Source organism: Callionymus lyra, chromosome 3 (assembly GCF_982586985.1).
Source record: "Callionymus lyra chromosome 3, fCalLyr1.hap1.1, whole genome shotgun sequence".
Lineage (NCBI taxonomy): Eukaryota > Metazoa > Chordata > Actinopteri > Syngnathiformes > Callionymidae > Callionymus > Callionymus lyra.
Genome location: NC_141820.1, coordinates 23085387 through 23105149, shown reverse-complemented (window position 1 = coordinate 23105149; position 19763 = coordinate 23085387). Strand labels below are relative to the sequence as shown.

General features: G+C 38.6%; 1 protein-coding gene across 1 annotated transcript in view; it reads left to right on the top strand.

The window, feature by feature from the left end:
- pvrl2l (PVR cell adhesion molecule related 2 like) overlaps positions 1–18783 on the top strand; it is a 279887-nt gene extending 261104 nt beyond the window's left edge. Inside the window, exons 7-10 of the mRNA XM_087787137.1 lie at positions 8985–9111; positions 10642–10705; positions 12404–12499; positions 14468–18783. Coding sequence (XP_087643263.1) covers positions 8985–9111; positions 10642–10705; positions 12404–12499; positions 14468–14635 — 455 coding nt within the window. The 3' untranslated portion in view covers positions 14636–18783. The remainder of the gene's footprint in view (positions 1–8984; positions 9112–10641; positions 10706–12403; positions 12500–14467) is intronic.
- The last annotated feature ends 980 nt before the right edge of the window (positions 18784–19763 follow it).

Here is a 19763-nt window from a genome sequence, read left to right as displayed (position 1 = left end):
AGTTCTGATACATCTTGAGAATTTGTGTTTTTTTTGTAGTTGCTAATGGATGTCTGGCCGGATCATGACATGTACAAGAAGGTTGCAGAGATTATTGCAGCAAGTTCATGCCAGGTTCTTCTTCCTTTCATATCCTTTATGCCACTCTGAGCCGTGGTAAACAACTTTGCTCCATTCATCATATCTGTTGACTTGATTGTGGTATAAATTGCCTGTTTAACCTCCCGAGTTCAGGTTCTCTCGGCGGGAAGCCTCGACAACAGAGCTGTTTTGCAATGTAAATCAGCCGCATTTTAACACAAAATCAGCTTTAATGTGCAAATCGCTGTTCAATTATGCTGATCCTCATACAGCGGTGCTTCTCTTCAACCATTTATCCACCTTCCACACACCTTTTTTCTGCCTGACTGTCTCAACTCCTCTGGAGTGCTGTGCTGAAAGAAGAAAAAAAGACACTTTTAGCCTTGGGGATTATAATGAATCCGACTTATTCATCATAATTGCTCGCTGATTACAGTCATTTCCATGTAATTGTAGAGATCGCTTAGCGCTCGCTGCTGATGCCTTGCTTATGGATTTGTGTCTTCTTCTGCATGATTTTCCTTCACCATCTGCTGGTCTATCTGTAGTCCGTTATAAAACCAAGAGGCCACGCGAGTGTCACCATAAGTCAGGAGGAGTTGTGAGGCTGGAAAAAAAATAGGTGTTTTTGTGGAGGACGGCGAGAAGGGAATCGCTGCATTTTTCATGCTGGAGCACGAGCGGCAGAAGCAACAACTGCTGGAGGAGCTGACAGAGTGGCAAAAGGGAAGTAGAAATAAACAGATGTGGCGACGCGAAGGTCACGGCTAAGCTTAGTTACAATGAAATATTCAAAGTATTTCTCGTACCGGGGCCGGCGTCGCCGCCAAAGAACATCTTTGTCAGGAGAACGCAGCCATAGAAATCGAGAGTAAGGCATGATGGGATATTAATATAGGACATTTTCTGTCGTGAGAAAGGGGTTTCATGGCCATGGCTGCTTATTTTTACCGTTTATGTCACAATGAATAAATGATTATTTTGTCACCATAGTCACATGGTACGGCTCTTTGCTAGACATGTGCCAGTCGACAGATTGTAAAGTCAAATAATTTGTGCACACTAAGGATCGCACATAAAGTTTTTTCAGCACGTGTAGTTCAAGCTTCTAACCGTCGTATAACCGATAACACATTGGATATTTATGATTTTTCAACCGCAATTGCACTATATAACCACAAGAGGGTTTAGTCTCTATTCTAACACCTCCTAATCCTGTTACATCAAAGCCAAAGATCTAATGGTTATCAAACAAAAACATTATTGTAGACGTACTGGAAATAGTAAGTAAGTAAGTAAGTAATTTGTATTTATATAGCTACTAAATTATAGCCAACATTACAAATGAATCTATTGAATTTACCGAGTTTTCTGAATTAATTTACCAGATTTTTTCAGACTATGAGGGTCACACAAACATCTTCTCAGAAAAGAATGTGCCTTTTGCATTAATACTGGTTGTTCTTACTGAGCGGGAACCGATTCTTCTGTGGTTTAAATCTATATGTTATCTTTAAATTTGTCGTGGCTGCACCGCAAGTCTCTTTGGTGTTACTATCCGAAGTTCCACAGAAATACACCTCGCTGAGTCGTATGACTAAGACGCCTCATATTTAGTTGTAATTTAAACCCTGTTTTAGTAAATTATTAACTTATGTATGAATTAATTGTTGCATATTTTAACAATTGTGATTCGTTTCTGTCAAAGTCTCAAAGTCACTCACATGACCAAACACACAACAACAGGCATGAATAAATTGGTAAGAAAAGAACGGAGGAGGAGAGAAAAAAAAAAACCCTGTAACTGGTTATTGATTTTTCAAAACATTTATCTTTCATCTTCGTTCATCTTTGATACTGTTTACACATATAGATGTTCACACCATAGTTGACCTTTATATCTCAGCAATGTTGCGACTGTGTCAAACAGGCTTAACCAGGACATATATCAAGCATTAAAAGAAAGAATAAGAACAAAAATTACTTTCGACTTTTTATACTAAAAACGATGGACAATTATATATTTTATTGAATATTGTTTTGTTTGTTTAAGCGCTTTGTGACCCTGGCCTGGAAAAGCGCTATACAAATAAAAATTACTTACTTACTTACTTACAAGGCAGAGGAAATTAGGCGCAAATCTGATTTTTAGTTAATCTTGGAGCCACAATTGAGAGGTCAATTCAAATCTCGCCACATTAAAATTGTCATCTGGGTTCGTCATAGTTTCATGCATCACTTGATTCCTCCCTTTCCCGAACTTGGAGTCAAACATTTAGGTAGAATTAGCTCTTGAATCGACACTAAGTATATTTTAATTCAGGTGAACTGTTGATTCAAGCTTGTGTTGAAGCTGTAAGTGCAGGAAGGTCGCTGATGCAACGCTGCATTCAAGCGCTCTCAAACAGCACGAGCGAAGGTCAACGCCTGTTTTTTTAATACATACATTTCCTCAAATGTGTTTTACCCTTGTGGAGAACACTTTACAGCCAGACTGCAGCCTGCTTGTTGGATGGCTGGTGACAGCTCGCGCAATTTCTACGTTGCATATAAGAGAGTAATGGAGCGCTTGAGACGGCAATCTGAATTTCATCTAAATTGTGTGGGCATCACCCGCCCTGTGAGCAGAGGGCTTAAAAAAATTTTAAAAAAAGAAGCGATACAATTTGCAGATGTTTTTTGGGACAACAAAGGACTGCAATGTGTCAGCAAACTCCTTGTTTTGAAGTCTCTAAAAAAGCAATCTGAAACTATTGATTTCTCCGTGTAAATGTTTAATAATCCGTATGAATAATCCAGAGCTGCGTGCAGCCTCAGACTCCGACTCCATCTCTCTGCTGCACAGTAGCTTGTTGCTGGTGTGTAAAGGAAGAACGCTGGGAGCCGCAGGAGTGTTGACTCGCTGCAGCAGACGCCAACACTCGGATGAACATGTGAAAAACAGAAAAGTCTTTTCGCAAACCGAGAGCCCAATTTTCTGAAACCCAGTTTGAATAAATTGCCTGTAATAATGTTGCCGGCTCTGAGAGAAATTTAAAGAAGCCTGATAAACACTGGAGAGGCCAGAATTGAAAAAGGAAAGATAATGGAATGAAACAGGTTTTCAGAGGAGAAGAAAATTAAATTAAGAACATGAAGAGCAGCAAATATTTCCATTATGTATTCTCCTTAGTAATATTGATTTGTCTCGAATTTGACGTGTAAATATAAGTGAGTCTAATTGAAGAAACAGTTATTCATACGGTACATTCACTAAACCCGATTTACAACTTTACAACTTTACTTTTTGCTTAATGCGAGTATTTTAAAAAATGAATAATATCATGAATAAAATAATAAATAATAAAATAAATGCACAAATTAAGAAAATCTTTCATGTTTTGTCAGTTTTTTAAACCGTTGTTGCAGACTGTATTTATTGGACGATAATTGGTCGTGTTTCCTCGAGGCCCCTTCACAAGTCTTTTGTTATTGAAGCCACTTACTCTTACTCGGAAATAATTACAAACCACGGATGTTTTTCACTTGTTTTATTTTTCACACGTTCTACGTCTCCAATAGTTTTGTCTTTTCTGGACATGATTTGCTCTTTTCAGAAGTTACCGCTGCGACTACTCTACTCCGCTTCTTGTTATTTACACACTTTAATGACGTGTGAACCATGTTGTGGCCCTCTAGTGGTTGACTCTGTACTGCATCTGTGTCGAACTTGAGGCCAAATTCGACTCACTAAAAATCATGTTGTGTAGCTCGTGTGATGGTTCGCTTAAGGTGGGTTGATGTCAATTTCCTGACCTATGAAGATGTTTAAGTGTTTAAGATAAGATAAGGAAGAGAGATTGTAGATGTCTATGGTTATACAGAGACTTTCAATAACAGTCAAAAACTGATTTTTGGAAAGTATGAATCAATCCACCAAAAAAACAAAAAAGACATCAGATGATAACATTTTTTTTCTTCTCTTTTTTGGCCCACGACTTGAATATTTAATATATTTGTGTGTTTGAGTTTGACAACACGGGAGTAAACAGTGCTTGATAATCTAAATCCTGGCAGTCAAAACCATGATTAAAACTCCATTTACGGACAAAATAAAAAGACTTGGCCAAACTTAACAAACATTTGTATCATAGAATTAAATTCCGGATACAAACATTTTGCTTTCAAAGGGAGTTCTGAAGACAGCGTGCATTGGTTTACGAAACGGTGTCCGTGTCTAAAAAGTATATTTTAATTGGATTTAGACGAGCGAGGAAAGAAAAATCAAGAATAACTCTTCAGGGCTTCCGCTGACATGCAGCTGCGAGAAAACAGGTGTTTGGATGATATTAACGTATATCACACAACATAATTACTAGAGCACCACAGAGAGCCTGGTTCTTTAGCAACAAAAAGATCAGAACAGGTACAGAACTTCATGTGAAGCTGACGAGGTGAAGCTCGGAGGTTATTTAAAGTTAATTTAGTCCAACTTTAAGTTTGTTTGTTTTTCATCTTTAAAATGTGTCTCTGCAAATGGGAGCTATTTTGAGTAAGTTGTGTGTCTCAGTGGGAGTTTGAAGATAATTATGAGCTGAGGTTGAGTCTAGGAACTGCTGGTACTACAAGTCCTGATCCGGAGGGCTGAGGAGTCTCTCACTGAAGGTCAAACTGCCACAAGTGATAGCGGTCACAGCTCAGTGTGTCTCTGTTCCTTCTCTCGTCTGGTCCTGCATCTTCACGAGCATTTTCACCTGCTTCTCCAGCCTGTTGCTCTGAACGGTCACTTAATCCAGAACACCTCCAGCCACAGTGGTCTGGGGACTACTGAGCGGTTTTTTTGGGGGGGCGATAAAGAACCCCAACATCTTTTTGATGGAAATTCTGGACTGTCTTTGTGTGAACCTTCACCTAAGCGAATATAAATCTAGTTTACATTTTGATAATCAGGAAATAAAGACACATATTTGTTGAGAGTGCAACACAAGTGTCCTTTCAAACACAACTGGAACTAGAAAGAAGCCCCTATTTATTTTCTCTGTATAATTAAGTGCATTTATTAGCATTTAAAATATCATTGATATGTTTAATTATTAGGTTCATGCAGGGTCAATCGACAGCAGGTGGCAGTAGAATTATAGATCTAATCCTTCAAAAGATCTGTGGTTCCATGTGGTTATCTGTTTTAATTTCTAGACTATCGCTAATGATGACGACACATTACTTTTTGTTTTCCTTACAAGAAATAGAATCTCATGTCTCCAGTTTTAAAACTAAACAAATTAAAAGAAACAAATTGAACTTCCAGTTTAAGATTTTTATTTGGTGACACCAGTACGAGTCATGTTTTGAAACTCTTGCCACACACCCTTCTTTCACGTTTCAATGAACAGGTTACAATTTTGTTCAGTGTTGGGAGTGACAAGTTATTAACCCTTGTGTTATCTCAGGGTCAAGGTCAACTCCCTGCCTTCCAGAAATACATTCGCTGTGGTGGAGGTCATTCATCTTGACCCTGAGTTAACACAAGGATTAAGTAACGCTTTACAGCAACCGGGTTTTTGCAGTAATAAGTGCTATAACTCATTTATTTGTCAAAAAAAACAAAAAACATCGTTACTGTGATTGTAACAGGTTTGTTACTTCAATATCATCTCTCAGTTCTATTAGTAGAAGAATCTAATACAAAAGATTGAAGGTTTGAGACACCGTCCGATCTATATAATTCTAACAACATTTTTTCTCCTTTTTTTAGTCCAACAGGATGAGAAATAGAAGTTTATGTTATTAGTCTTTTGAAAATAAATGAACAATGAATGTGTGGATGAGGAAACACAACGTCTTTTATTTTTCTTTGCACCTCAACGATGCATTCAATGGCAATGGGATTGCTATAGTGTGTTAAAGAACATATTTTATATTTTTTTTTAACTAAACGTCAAACACTGTAACTAAATAGTGCATCACTTCAATGAAAAAAGTAACACTCATAAAGTTAAAATTGTTTGATTAGTTCACTGTTGTCTGTACTATTTTCATTTTTCAAGTTATTTAATTGATTTAACACTTTGAGTTGTTTGTTAGCTTTTGTTGACATATTTTCATTGTGTTGTTAAATTTCATGGTTTTTGTTTAACAGGTTTGTGTGATAGTGTGTGCAATGGTAAAATAAAAATGTGTGTTTAAGTTGAACTAAAATAGGCAAAATTCACGATCTGTGCGACCGTACTGTATTTCGTTTTTCTTTAGTTCATTTATTGTTCTTGCCTTTTTTCAGAATTTATTCATACCAGCATCCAACCGTACACTTTCTTCCTCTATTTTACAAAACATTACTTCCTCTACTAACAAGTTACTTAAAATAACTAAGTTATTTTTCAAAGAACTATTTGGTAATTTCAATTAGTAACTATTTTAAAACTTACCCGACACTGCATTTCATCTTGATAACACGGTAAATAACTCCTAAACACGTCGTGGATCCACACTCTGTCAATGTTGCGAGTCACACGATGCTTCCTCCTCTAATGAACAACAAAAAGTCACTCTTGTTTCCTTTCGTGCCACTGCACGTATCTTACAGCCATTCTCCATCCACTGTGGTTGTGTTCATGCATAATGCAGACGTTCCTCCTTGTTCTTCTGGCGTCCATTAACACAAAGAAGAAGGTTGCTGCACTCAGTGTGAGACACGTAGATTTGCTGGAGCGTGAAACATGCCTTGCCGGTCCTGCTCTTCCCTAAGCCCACCCGCCCAGAAATCTTTGGACGCATCCACCGTTATCTTGGCGACTCTTTGGTTTCGTTAATGAATGGCTGCTTGCTTGTGTCATCGGTTGAACTTTTGTTCTTCATATGTTCTATCTTAACACGCTACAGACGTTGTGTCTCCTTGCAGTTTACTTTCCTTCAGCGTGACCTTTGATAACCTGTGATCTTCTTGCTATAGGCTGCTGCACAAAACAGAAGTCCCCGTGTGGAACGCAGTAATTGACGAATATATCTCTATGAGAGGACGGTCTCGTCTCAGGAACCATTGTTCACTCTCGCTCTGTGGCTTCGAATTGGAATCTTTACATTGAATGAAGCTGGACTGGCATAATCAGAACCATTGCTGAGAACGTTCTCGTCACATTGAGAATGGAATAAAATGTTCTTTCCCTCACACTTTCCTCAGCTGCGGCGCAGAAACACAATAGAAGTCTTCCCAGTGAAACCTTTATTTGTAGTTAGACTGTTTCTACTGTAGCCTTCGTGGATACAATCTGTGCGGCAACAACACTCTTGTCGAGCCCCGATAATGTGATTCTTTCATTGAGGACGCCCCCGATGCTCTCACACATCCCGAATGAGTTGTCACTTGTTACTAAAGAGGGTTGTTTAGAGACATTTTTGATTTTGTTCCCTTTCACTTTTCTGAGCCATTTGTCGATGAAATTGTGGCCTCGGACCTTTTATGGGTTTATAGTGGTAATTTCGGTCCTTTCTGTCTCACGCAGGGTTAAATAGATGTTGCTAATTTGGACATATTGTACGTTCATTTGAAATGTTCCTGCTCCCCTCGAGGCATCAACAGCACTAGGGAAGTCTCAGTTGTGTTACTGTGTTGAGTGTACTGTAGAGGTCAAGGTTATCCCAATGTCTGACGCTATTTCCTTAATACTGAAAGTGTTTGTTTTTGTATTTATCCGTGTAGAAGTTCTGAATTCTTTGTTAAACCGGATGAAGATATTCAGAGGTCCCTCGTTTATGTTCTGAAAACATGCCACTAATAAACCAAATCTGGGAAATAGTCTAATATTTCCCCTCTCGAGGTCACATAACTCGTCCTTGTACTTTTTATTAACCTTTACCTGTCACTTACACGTTCCACATTCAGTTTATACACTTCCAAAAACATACATCATCTTAAGAACGTAAAATTATTCATGATTTAGTTGCCTTGTAAAAAAAGATTACAGCTCCTCTGATCACGCTGCTTCCCCACCCTCGCCTGCAACGTCCTTTAGCAGTTTTGAGCTACAGTTAGCATCTGCCTTTGGCGCAGCGGCAGGTCGTCCAACTTTGAGAATCGAAAAAAGAATCAAAAAAAAAATCAACATGAAGCAACATTACCTTATAACGGGGATTGTGATTAGAAATGTATGTGAAAACAAAAGTTTCAGAACAGAGCCTACGAAGTAGCTTCTGCTCCTCCAGCCAGTTGTAATCACGACTTGATTATACAAAGAGTCCCTTGGAGGTGGAGTTTTCTGGGATTGATGACTCGCGGTCACAGTCATCGATGCTTGTCCAATCACACCAGAGTGGTTACCGTAAACAAGATTTTAGCTCCAGAAAAACATTGGCTCTTGTTCTGTTAGTTTTTGATGTTATCGTCCTGGTAACTTGAAAATATTCTCAGTACTTAATAGCTAGTTACCGACACTGCTTCAACTCATCCGACCTTTCCAGGTCAGATCAGAACATGACTGCGTATGAAGCATGGACACCATTTCTAATTAGAGAGGTTAGCCCTCTGGCTCAGCTCTTTGTTCCAAAAGGAAGCCAACTCATCAGCGCGGCAACACTTTACCCCCCACGATCTCTCATAAACCCAATTTTTCTCAGATTTCTCACATGACCTCTGGACACTCTAAAGTCTGGCTGCAGCTTCACACTTGGGTGGAAACCAATTTAGTGGGAACTAAAGTTTGCCGACCAAGAAGGCAGACAGACCCTTCAGAGAAGAGGTAATGAAGGCAGTTGGTGACTGAACCGCAGATCCTTCTCGTCACCCCTGAGACTTGAAGCCTAAAAATAAAAGACTCGGAGAGAAGCATGTGTTGCTCTAATGGAGGTTCTCGACACACATGTCCAGTTGTCTTTGATGTTCCGCTGTGTAAACCTACAATTAAACAGGATCTTCTTCTTTTTTTTTATAGATGAGAGAAAACTCATTCCGGGGCCATCATCGGGCGCTGTCATCGGTGGGATCCTGGGCTCTCTGGCCCTCATCTGCATCACCGTCGGCATCGTCTTCTTCGTCCGTAAGCGTCAGGCAGATGCAGGGTAAGGCCTTGTTAGCCTTATTTCTCCGTTTCCTATTTAACCTCCTGCTGAAATATAATCTTCTCCTCTGGGACTGAAGCTCATTAAAGCCTATAAGTTGTCATGAACTGAGCCACCGGATGACAAATCCTGACCTGCAGTTTGTAGCGTGGAGCCATTTGCACATTTGGTTATGCCCCCTGTGGGCACCTTCCATTTCCGTGTCATTGTAAATAGGATTGAATAAAAAGATTCCATTGAACCTCCGGGTCTTCTCACTGAGCAGAGGGGAGTATGGTTGTTTGTGCCTGTATCACCATATATGAGGAAGTACATCATCCCTATGTCCATCCAACCATACTTTCATCCATCCATCATCCAACCATTTATTCATCCATCCATCGAACCATTCTTTAATCCATCGATGTATTCATGAATTCAGTCATTCTTTCATCTATCCATCCATCCATCATCTGACCATCTTTTTCAAATCCCTCTATCCAACCAGTATTTCATCCATCCATCATTGAACCATTTATTCATCCATCCATCCATCCATCTAACAATTATTTTATAAATCCATCCATCATCAAGCCATTCTTCCAGCCATCCATTCAAACATTCTTCCATCCATCGATCCAGCCATTCTTCCAGCATCCATCCAACCATTCTTTAATCCATCAATCCATCATCCGGCCATTCTTCCAGCCATCCATCCAACCATTCTTTAATCCAACAATCCATCATCCGGCCATTCTTCCAGCCATCCATCCAACCATTCTTTAATCCATCCATCCATCACCCAACCATTCTTTAATCCATCCTTATATCCATCAAACCATTCTTTAATACATCGATGTATCCATCCATCCAATCATTCTTTCATCAATACATCCATCCAACCAATCTTTCATCGATTCATCAAACCATCGTTTCATCCATCCATCTAACTATCCATCCATCCATCATGCCAATATTCATCCAACTATCAAACCATTTTTTCATCCATCTATCCATGGATGAAATAAAACTATTCTTTCACTCATCCATACATCTATCCATCCAACCATTTTCATCCATACATCCATTTTGCAAGCATTACGTCATCAATCCATCTATCATTATCAAACGATTATTTCATCCATCCATCTAACCATTCTTCCAACCATTCATCATCCATCCATTCTTTAATCCATGCACATATCCAAATATTCCAACCAACCATTTTCTTCCATCCATCATTATCCAACCATTGTGTCATTGATCCATCTACCATTATCCAACCATTCTTTCATCCACCCATCTATCCATCAATTCACCCATCGATACGTTACTCCATCAATCCATCCACCCATCCACTCAGCCATTCTTCCACCTATTCTATCTATCTATCTACCCACACTACAAAAATTCCCATCCATCCATCCACCCCTGAACCCATCCACCCACATGTGTGCCTGCCCTTAAGTCCATACATGATCAGAAAAAAATGTTGTGGATATGAACCATGAATTTTATTTTTAACATAAATTCTCTTTGTCTTTCATCCAGGGGTCCTCCCAAGCACAAGCCCCCTCCCCCAGTGAAGGTAAAGGCCGGCAGCTCCACTGAGATGGTGAGTTGAAAAGCATTGTTTTCGCCTCTGCAATAATAATCCATATAAAATGAATGAAATAATGACCTCCCTCTGTAAAGTGATACAGTAGGGTTTGTTATTTCTCCTCTTCCTTCACTTCCTGCATCTTCAAACCTGTTTGTGAACACGTTGTTTTTCTTCTTCATCGTTTTTACAAGACTTAAATTGTCTGATTTGGCATTGATTGGACGCATAAAAAGCATCTGAGTGGCTGCAAAGTGCATCTTTAAAAGTGCCATCATGGTAAATTGTCAAATTGGGTCGTAATTTTTATAGTGCTGCTTGAAATTCAGAGTTGGGTCAGAGTAATTAAGACCGCTTTAAAGGCGGAGAAGAAAGATTACCACGATAATGCTGCACCAATTCTTCATTTTAATACACAAAGTTTCATTTCTAAAAGTGAGGAAGCATTTATTTTGGTTTTGGTTTTTTCGTTATGGAACTATTCCAGCACTGTAGCAGAAAAGGTCACGTTGCTAATACCGAGTGTCTGTACTTGCAATTGATTATCAATACACATTAGAGGGACGACATTCTGTTCCACGTCTCGCCTGTCAATGGATGTATTCAAATCATTTATCCTGCACCAAACACACCAAGGCACAGGATAAACTTATCTTCCTGGTTTCAAAGAAAGCTTTTTTTTCCTTTTTCGATCAAACTTACGTACACATAGTACCTCTGCATCAAAACACTTTCGGATGTCATATCAATCAAGTTATACTTAACAGCTTATACAAAAAAGCTTTAAATTAGACCTAAAATAGATATATTTTTTTGATTTAAGGTTTTTCTTTTTTTTGCATTTTTCTTTTCATTTTATTTTTCATTCTAAAACGTATCTGTTAATGTTACTAAGATCTATCAAACTTTCCACCATGAAATATTTGCTTCTTGGGAAGAGTTATTTTCTGCTGCTTTATTGAAAAACAACTGAAATATCGATACAACGTTATGTCACAATATTTTTTTTCACTATAGTATGTATCAGTTCTTTTGGCTTTGAATTATATTTTATTTTTATCTTTTAATGTTTTGAAATGAAATGATTAATATAAAAAATGACAATAAACATGCTAATATTCAAGGCATCATTTCATTTTTGTATTGCAATTAAGACTTTAGACCATTAGAGGGAAAGAGTCATTACCTCTTACACAGCTAAAGGAACAATGTAATCCAAAGAGAGCCCGGAGATGACTGAGGACAAGAGGATACAGTCAACACTGAGTGGATCATTGAAGACATGTTTTCTATATCCTTCACTACATAGTTCTCTAACTAAGACCAGAGTGGTAGAGAATCATCCAAACGTAACTAAACAGGATTGCTCAAGATGTGAGGAATCGATGCAGGAAGCACGTGTATGAAATCCCACGTCTGGCCATTTAAATTATTCATGTGGTCTTTAGAAATGTTTAATTTTTCATAGCATTGTTTATACGGTTCGGTTCCGTACTTTTCTATAGTGCTCCAGCTCTCCTCCAGTGGTCCCCTGCGAGAATTAATAGTTGTGATTTAATCTGACCATTCTTTGTGTGTGTGCGTGTGCATGTGTGCGTGTGTGTGTAGGTGTGTGTGTGTGTGTGTGCATGGAGACGAAAAAAACCCTTCCTCTGTCTGTTCCATTTTTCATTGTCTGCTTTTATTCTCCTCTTGTGATTCCTTCGTCTGCAGCTGAACAAACCATCAGAACCTCCCACTGCCACCGAGATGGCACCTCTTAGCCCCGAGGAGGTGTACTACGAGCCCACAGGGGGCGAGCCCATCACGGTAGCGCACACACACACACACACACACACTACACAGTTAAATATAGACATAAAATCATGTTTCCTGGCTGATGTTTGGGACACAGCTGGATTCAGTGCATGTTTACACAGCGACACACTGCGTTGTTGTGCAGCTGCGCTGACTGATAGCGTCCTCTCTGATTCGCATTCACTTGGCGAAACAGACGACTCTGATTTCAAATGTTGCTAATTAAAAAAACATTGACTGAGCAGTGGAGCCGATCCAATGTCGAAGCGAGAGCGGTCACCCGCGCGGAGCTAAGGTAGCAGGTTCTGATCTGGATGATAATAATAGGCCGGTCGTCAGATATATTCAGGCGCACATATGTGGCGGCGTGGGAGCATCGTTCCGTAAATAAAGTCCACGTAGACGAAGGTATCGCCGAGGAAGAAGCAATTAGCTGTTTTTTTATCGACTCCATTTAGAAGACAGTTAGCGACATTACATCGATTAGCGATGGGAACAAGCCAACGACTTCAAAGCTCCTCCTGGATGCCGTCGCAGAGTTTGATGCCAAATCCTCTCGAAGTTTTACAAAAACTTCTCGTACGCATCTCATTATCTACTTAGAACTGTAACCATAATGAACGATGAATACAAATGTTGAGGACAAACCATATTGACAACCTCTCATCACCACTAATGTAAAAATATCCATGGTAATGTTTTTTCCTATCCATGGACTGAAGATGCTCATTTGGAGTGAAATCTAAAGTTAATTAATTGAAAGAAAGAAGAAGCTCCAACCATGTGACCTGGTAATACCTGGCGACAGGTACGTCTACAGTAACCACATTATTTTAGCTTTTTACATGCAAACTTAACTCACAGCATTAATAGTTTAGCTATTTATACAAAAATATGTCACTTATTAATGCAGTTGATTTATACAAAATATCCACGTCGAGTGTTTTTCTTGGATGAACTTGAAAGACTAACTTGATTTAACATAAATCTGAGCACAAGTCTGACAACTTCACACATTCACTCTTCAATCTAATGAAACTAACGTTGAATCAGAGTATTTAAAACCACCAATATTATTGCTGTTACATAGTAGGAATAATATATCTAAGGCCAGTTTTGGCCAGTGGTCGCCAGACAACGAGGCCAAGACCAGTACTGGTCCATATGGCATTTGTTAACGTTTTTTTAATTAAAAAAAGACCATATTATACCATATCTCCGGAGTAACATCATCATGTGGTTGTTTGCAGGTCAAGACTCTTTTTTCATTAAGCCTGTAAACAAGTAAACTTGATGAATTATGATGTATAAGACCATCTTGTTGCTGATTCTACATTATGATGAGATGTACTTTTTTCATTTGCTTAATGTTTTCTTTTTGTTGGTAAATTTTTTATTTTTAATTCTTTACATTTTAAAATCAAAAATGTGTGTTTTAGTTTTGTTTTCTGCACAGCTGAGATTCGCTTTTACTGAACTGACCCATCCGACCAGAGTCTAATCCGGACCACCTCCATATATGGTGTCTGAGATACATAAACATACTTTTTGGACAACCTGTACCTGATGTACTTGAATGATTTTGGAGATATTACTTTGTTAAACAGACGGCTATCGTACTGGACTATTAAAACTGCAGGTTAGAATCTTCTTTGAATGAGACTTGAAATTTCCAGGAAAGAAAGAAAAGTCCAAGTTACTGACCATGTCAGGCGTGAATTAATATAATAGCATCCATTGTTTGGGTAAATTATAAGAATGGCCTTGTAATTTGTTTGGCGTCCTTCCTGACTGTAAATTATGGGTTACATGATTTATTTTATTTTTTAATGATTTCTACGTTTGAGTTCTAATGATTACACAACTTTGACTCTCCACAGGTATTATTGATCCCTGTACAACATTCTCACCTGTATCAACCCAGCTAGAGTTTTTTAAACTTGTTCAGGGTCTGTATTTAACATAGTTTATTTTCCCCAGAACCTGGATGAGGAGAACACCGGAGCGCTAAACGGTGCCAACTCACGGATCGTCCACGGCGGCGCTCACAGCCACCACGGATACGATATGAACTCGACCAATCACGAGACGTCGGCGGTCAACATCAGCCGCGGCGAGAGCTTCGTCTCTCCTGCCATGTACGTGTAGACGCGACCTCTGACCTGTGTTGCATGAAACGTCCAGCGCCTGCCTCCCCCCACCCCCCCCACCCCTCCGCCGTCAACTGAATTCTGCTTCAGCCATTTCTTTTCTCCACAAAACCTTTCTATGGTTGAGAGAATGACACTTTTTTTTTTCTGGGAAGTGATGGAAAAATAATAATTAGGTTTCATTTGTCAGACGGAAACAATGAGACTGTGGTGAGGGATCAAAGCGGGAAGACAAGCACACTTTTAACACAGAGTCATACTTCAACACACTCATTGAGTCACACTCCAGAACACACAGTAACACTCCAGAACACACAGTAACACTCCAGAACACACACACACACAGAAACACTCCAGCACACACACAACACATTGGCATGAAAGTCAGTTGGAAAATGAAGGCAAGTTATCATCATTTATACCAATATTTCTACAAACAACAATTTAAGACCCACTACACACTCCTTACAACACAATGACACACACTCCTTAAAGTGATAGTTCACCCCAAAAATTCCCTTTCTTTCTACTCACCTTGACGTCAACTAAGTGTTGGGATTATTTTCATAGTAATTTCTTCCTTTTTAGAGGTATAGACAAAAATGTTTGTTCATTTTAATGTAGCGAGTTGTCTTCGTCCAAAAAGACACTTAAAAACATCTAAATATCTCCGTACTGCTCGTCTGTAACATCCATCTTTAAATTGGAAATTGTTCCGGAAAAAAGTTAGACAAGTTTTTATTTTAAGATAATTTGTAGCAAAAGTTTAAACACGTACATGCCACACAAGTACTAGTATTGCGAGCACATCCAGTTCATGTTGTTGTAGCATGTTAGCATTTAAGCTTCTGCTACAAACAAGCTTAAAAAAATATAAGTTTTTGCGGTAAGATTTCTCTTTTCAAGGTGTGAATACAAGAGGGACGTTACAGACGAATTGTATTGACAACTGAGCTGCAGTTGCTACATTAAAATGAACAAACATTTAAAAAAATAATCCCAACCCTTAGTCAACATGAGTAGAAAATGAGTGAAGTTTGAACTTACTTTAAATCCAATGTCAAAATCACCTAAAACATATTCAAACCTCACACTCGAGACTTCTCAACATTACACCCAGAGACACATATTTTCCACCTGCACTCCTTTTTTTGCACTTATTTTCAACATGTTTTTCTACTAGAGGATTATTCTAGAGTTGAGAATTTATGTTGTAAACAATGAGAACTCATCGGAAAAAAAAAAACATCTGTTTAGCGACGACAACTCACAGAAAATGACTTTTCGTGTTGCCTCTCAGACGAATCTCTTCAATTATGTTTCTTCGTTTGATTCATCTGATGATGGAATCAGCTCTCGAATCAGCTTCTGATAATAATTCAGCCTCTTCTGCGTAAAGTGTTGAGCAGGGGGTCAGCGTGAGCCCCCGGACTAGTCCACAGTAGATCAGGCCCTCGGGCAACAATTAGAGCCTCACAGAGATAACTCTCTGTCAGGACCAGCGTTAACCTTCTCGGCAATTTGGATCCGTGTCTGTATCACAGCCGAAGGCACCGGCGAGCCTTGGCCACCCGTGACCTTCTCGGCCCGTTCATCGGATTGTTAAGGCAACGGTGTCCGATCGTTTCGCATGATTCGGTTTCATGTGATGACTTGTGTCGCTGGAACAGCTTAAGGTTCTGGACCCGAGCGTCAGAGTAATGAGGCAGAAAGAGGAACAAGATCCACAACAAGAACAAAGAGCAAATAATTATGTTTCACAAACAAAGCAACTATAGAAGCTTGGAGTCCAAATCGATCCAAAAGGTACAGTCCAACAATCGTTTAGAGATGAAATGAGATGAGGATTAACTGGGCAGTACAGAGTCAAGATGGCGAGACGGTGCGGCAACAGGTGCAGACGCACAACACCAAAGTGTACGTTTCACACACATGAGTTTCACACACATGATGATGAGATGAATGCAAACAGCTGCGTATTGAGCCTGAATACAGATACGACAGGATATGATATGATAGCAAACACTCTTTTGACAGTTATTTTTACTAAACATATTTACAGAATACATTCACAAACCCAAACGTGAAAACACCATATGCACAAAAACAATCCAAACTCACCCACTAAGTATAAATACGGCTGCTTTTGACTCTACTTTGATTTTTTTTTATGTTCCGGAAAACTACTTTTTTTTCTTTACTCCAACAACTGCAGATCAAATAACGATGTATTACCAGATGTCAGATTGTACCAAAAGACAAACCGTGTAAATATTCATATCGTCGGTGAAACGTGTTTAAAAAATAAAAAAAAAAAAATGTTAGTGTCATCGGTGTAAAAAGATCTCGTCATGATGTCACATTGAGCAATTGAAATGAAAAAAAAGATGTTCAGTTTTTAAGGCGTTGTAAAGGAAGGAAAAAACTATGTGAATGTGAAAAACAAAAAGTGTCCTGTATGTCTGCATGGCATGACCAGTGGTGATCGCCACCTAGTGGTCTGGCACCGAATCATGACGAACACGCCTTCTCGTAAAGCTTGTTTCCGATTGCTCTACCTTTGATTTTTAAGCAACATCAATGCTTCACAAAATGCCTGCTAAACCTTGACGGTGTACGCCTCTGAAGAAAGCCAGTATCAAAAAAGTTATTGGATTTAAGGGAAACTGTACAGCAATTTTGGTTGCATGACAAACACAATCACATCATATAAGTTCAGATCAGAGTGCGTTTGATGATGATCCGTTTTGAACTGGCTAAAGCTGTGTGGATTTCAACAGAGGCTATTTTTATTTCATCTCAAGATTGAAAGAGAGAAATGTATTTTTTTTTTTTTTCCTTTGGACCTTAAAAAGCCCGTAAACGGTGAAGCGCAAACACTGCCATCTAGCAGAGGGAGGACCACACGTGCAAATGAAACTTTACCTCTAGCTTTATGATGCATTCTTGTTCGAGTCCACTAGATGGCAGTCTAATATGTTTTCTCAAACTATTTTCTAAAACCAACTGCCATCGACCAAGCTGTGAAAATAAGGACGCCGCTATGTCATCAGAGCATCAAGTGAACCAACAAAGCTAGAAAGCTCATTAAAAAAAGCTACAATTGTGGATGCAACTGTTTTAACAGCATTTCTACAAATGTGACCAAACTATCAACCCCTTTTTCTGTTAACATGGTCATAAACTAGCTACTAGCAACTTAGCTAGTTAAAGTTTTCACTTATCCATCTAATTTTTTTTTGTTTGGTATTCACATTTACCTTTTTCTCTACTTGTTTATGTCAAACATTTCCTGGATTTATTCACAAAATTGCCCTTTAGCAAAAGAGTTGGCTTCTCAGAAACCTTTATCAAGTCACATTTAAAGTGATAGTTCACCCAAAATTCAAACTTCACTCATTTTCTACTCACCCTCGAGTCGACCAAGGGTTAGGATTATTTTCAGAGTAATCTTTTCATTTTAAGGGTTATTGACAAATGTTTGTTTATTTTAATGTAGCGACTGGAGCTCAGTTGGCTTCATCTTCATCTTCGTCCAAAAAGACACTTAGAAACATCCAAATACATTCTTACTGCTCGTCTGTAACGTCCATCTTGTATTGAAGTCTCAACATTAGCAATTATTCCAGAAAAACTTAAATAAAACTATATTTTTAAGCTTGTAGCAGAAAATAATGCCAACCCTTAGTTGACATGAGGGTGTGTAGAAAATTAGAAAGTTCGAATTTCTATTCTTTTAATGTAAAATCTTGAAAAGAATGCTGTTTTTAATGTTATCTTTAACATTTGATGAAGCTAACTAGCTAGTGTTGGACAGACGGGTCACGGAGGTGAATTGCTGACTAACAACACATCAAATTCCAATTAAAAAAAAGAAAAGGAAAGAAATTTTAAAAAGGGAACAACCTTGTTTTTTTTTAAATACATCATGCTTGAGTGTAACCAAAATAAAGGACAAATGTTTTTTTTATCTTCATCGTGGTCGGATCAATAACCTGTCGCAGTGTTGCAAGTGTTCATGCTGATATGTGGAATGTGAAAAAAAAAATGTCTATGAAAGTTACACCCAGGTCAAGCTTTTCTCAACTTAAATTTTGTTAATCATCAATTTAATGTGCCATTTTAATAATAAACGATTAAAACACATTGAAGTGGATCTTTTCCTTTTACATGGTGACAATATTCTGTGTACATTTTTTTTTCTTTTTATGAATCCTTAGCCTTGTAAGTGACTTGAGTGACCCAGAGCAGCAACTGTGAGAAGCCACACGAGTAGATGATTAAAACTTCATAACCTTCTTGAATACTAGATAAAAACAGTGCCGTGGAGCTACTTCTTAACCCTTGTGTTGTCTCAGGGTCAGAGTGACCCGGAGGCCTGCAAACAAATGTGTTTGAGGAACTCTTTGGGTTGCTTTTGGGTCAAAGTGAAGGGATACCACAAACACATTTGTTTTCATGCCCTTATTTGTTTATATTTAAGAAAATATAATTTTGACCAACCAATGTCTTTGGGGAAGTAATAATAAGAATCGGGTCATTTCTTTTTTATTTGTTAGAGCAAAACTGTTTTTGTTTCCAGCCATTGTTCGATAACGATCGAAATTAACTCACTAACTGCGATAATTCCTCTCCCAGGTGACCAGATAAACAGATGGTGGAGTTGAGCCTTAAAATTATTATGGATGATTCAGAGAGAAATGAGTCATCAAAGTTGAAGGTGCAGTAAAAAAAATGTTAATGGTTGTTGTGCTAAACAAAAGGGTGTCGTGTTAAAAAGTAGTTGAAATAAATAAATACAATAAATTGTGGTTTAAATCCTGGAAAACCAAATGACTCTCACTGAGTTCAGTAGCTCCAGGCAGTTTGGAAATCATTTTCTTTTCTTGGGCAAAGTCAATAAAACAGCTTGAATGTTGGAAATCGTGATGAACTACAAGACCCAAATTTAATAAAGGTTGTACTTGCCCTGTGGTGAAGGTGATGAGTTATGAGGAGCTGGTTTTATACGGCGCTGACTCACAACAAAAGTGATTCTGGATTTGTGTGCAATAAAAGAATCTGACATGGAAAAATGTAGCCCCAGCTTACCCATTTAACCAGTGCCTTAAACCGATGGTGCCTGT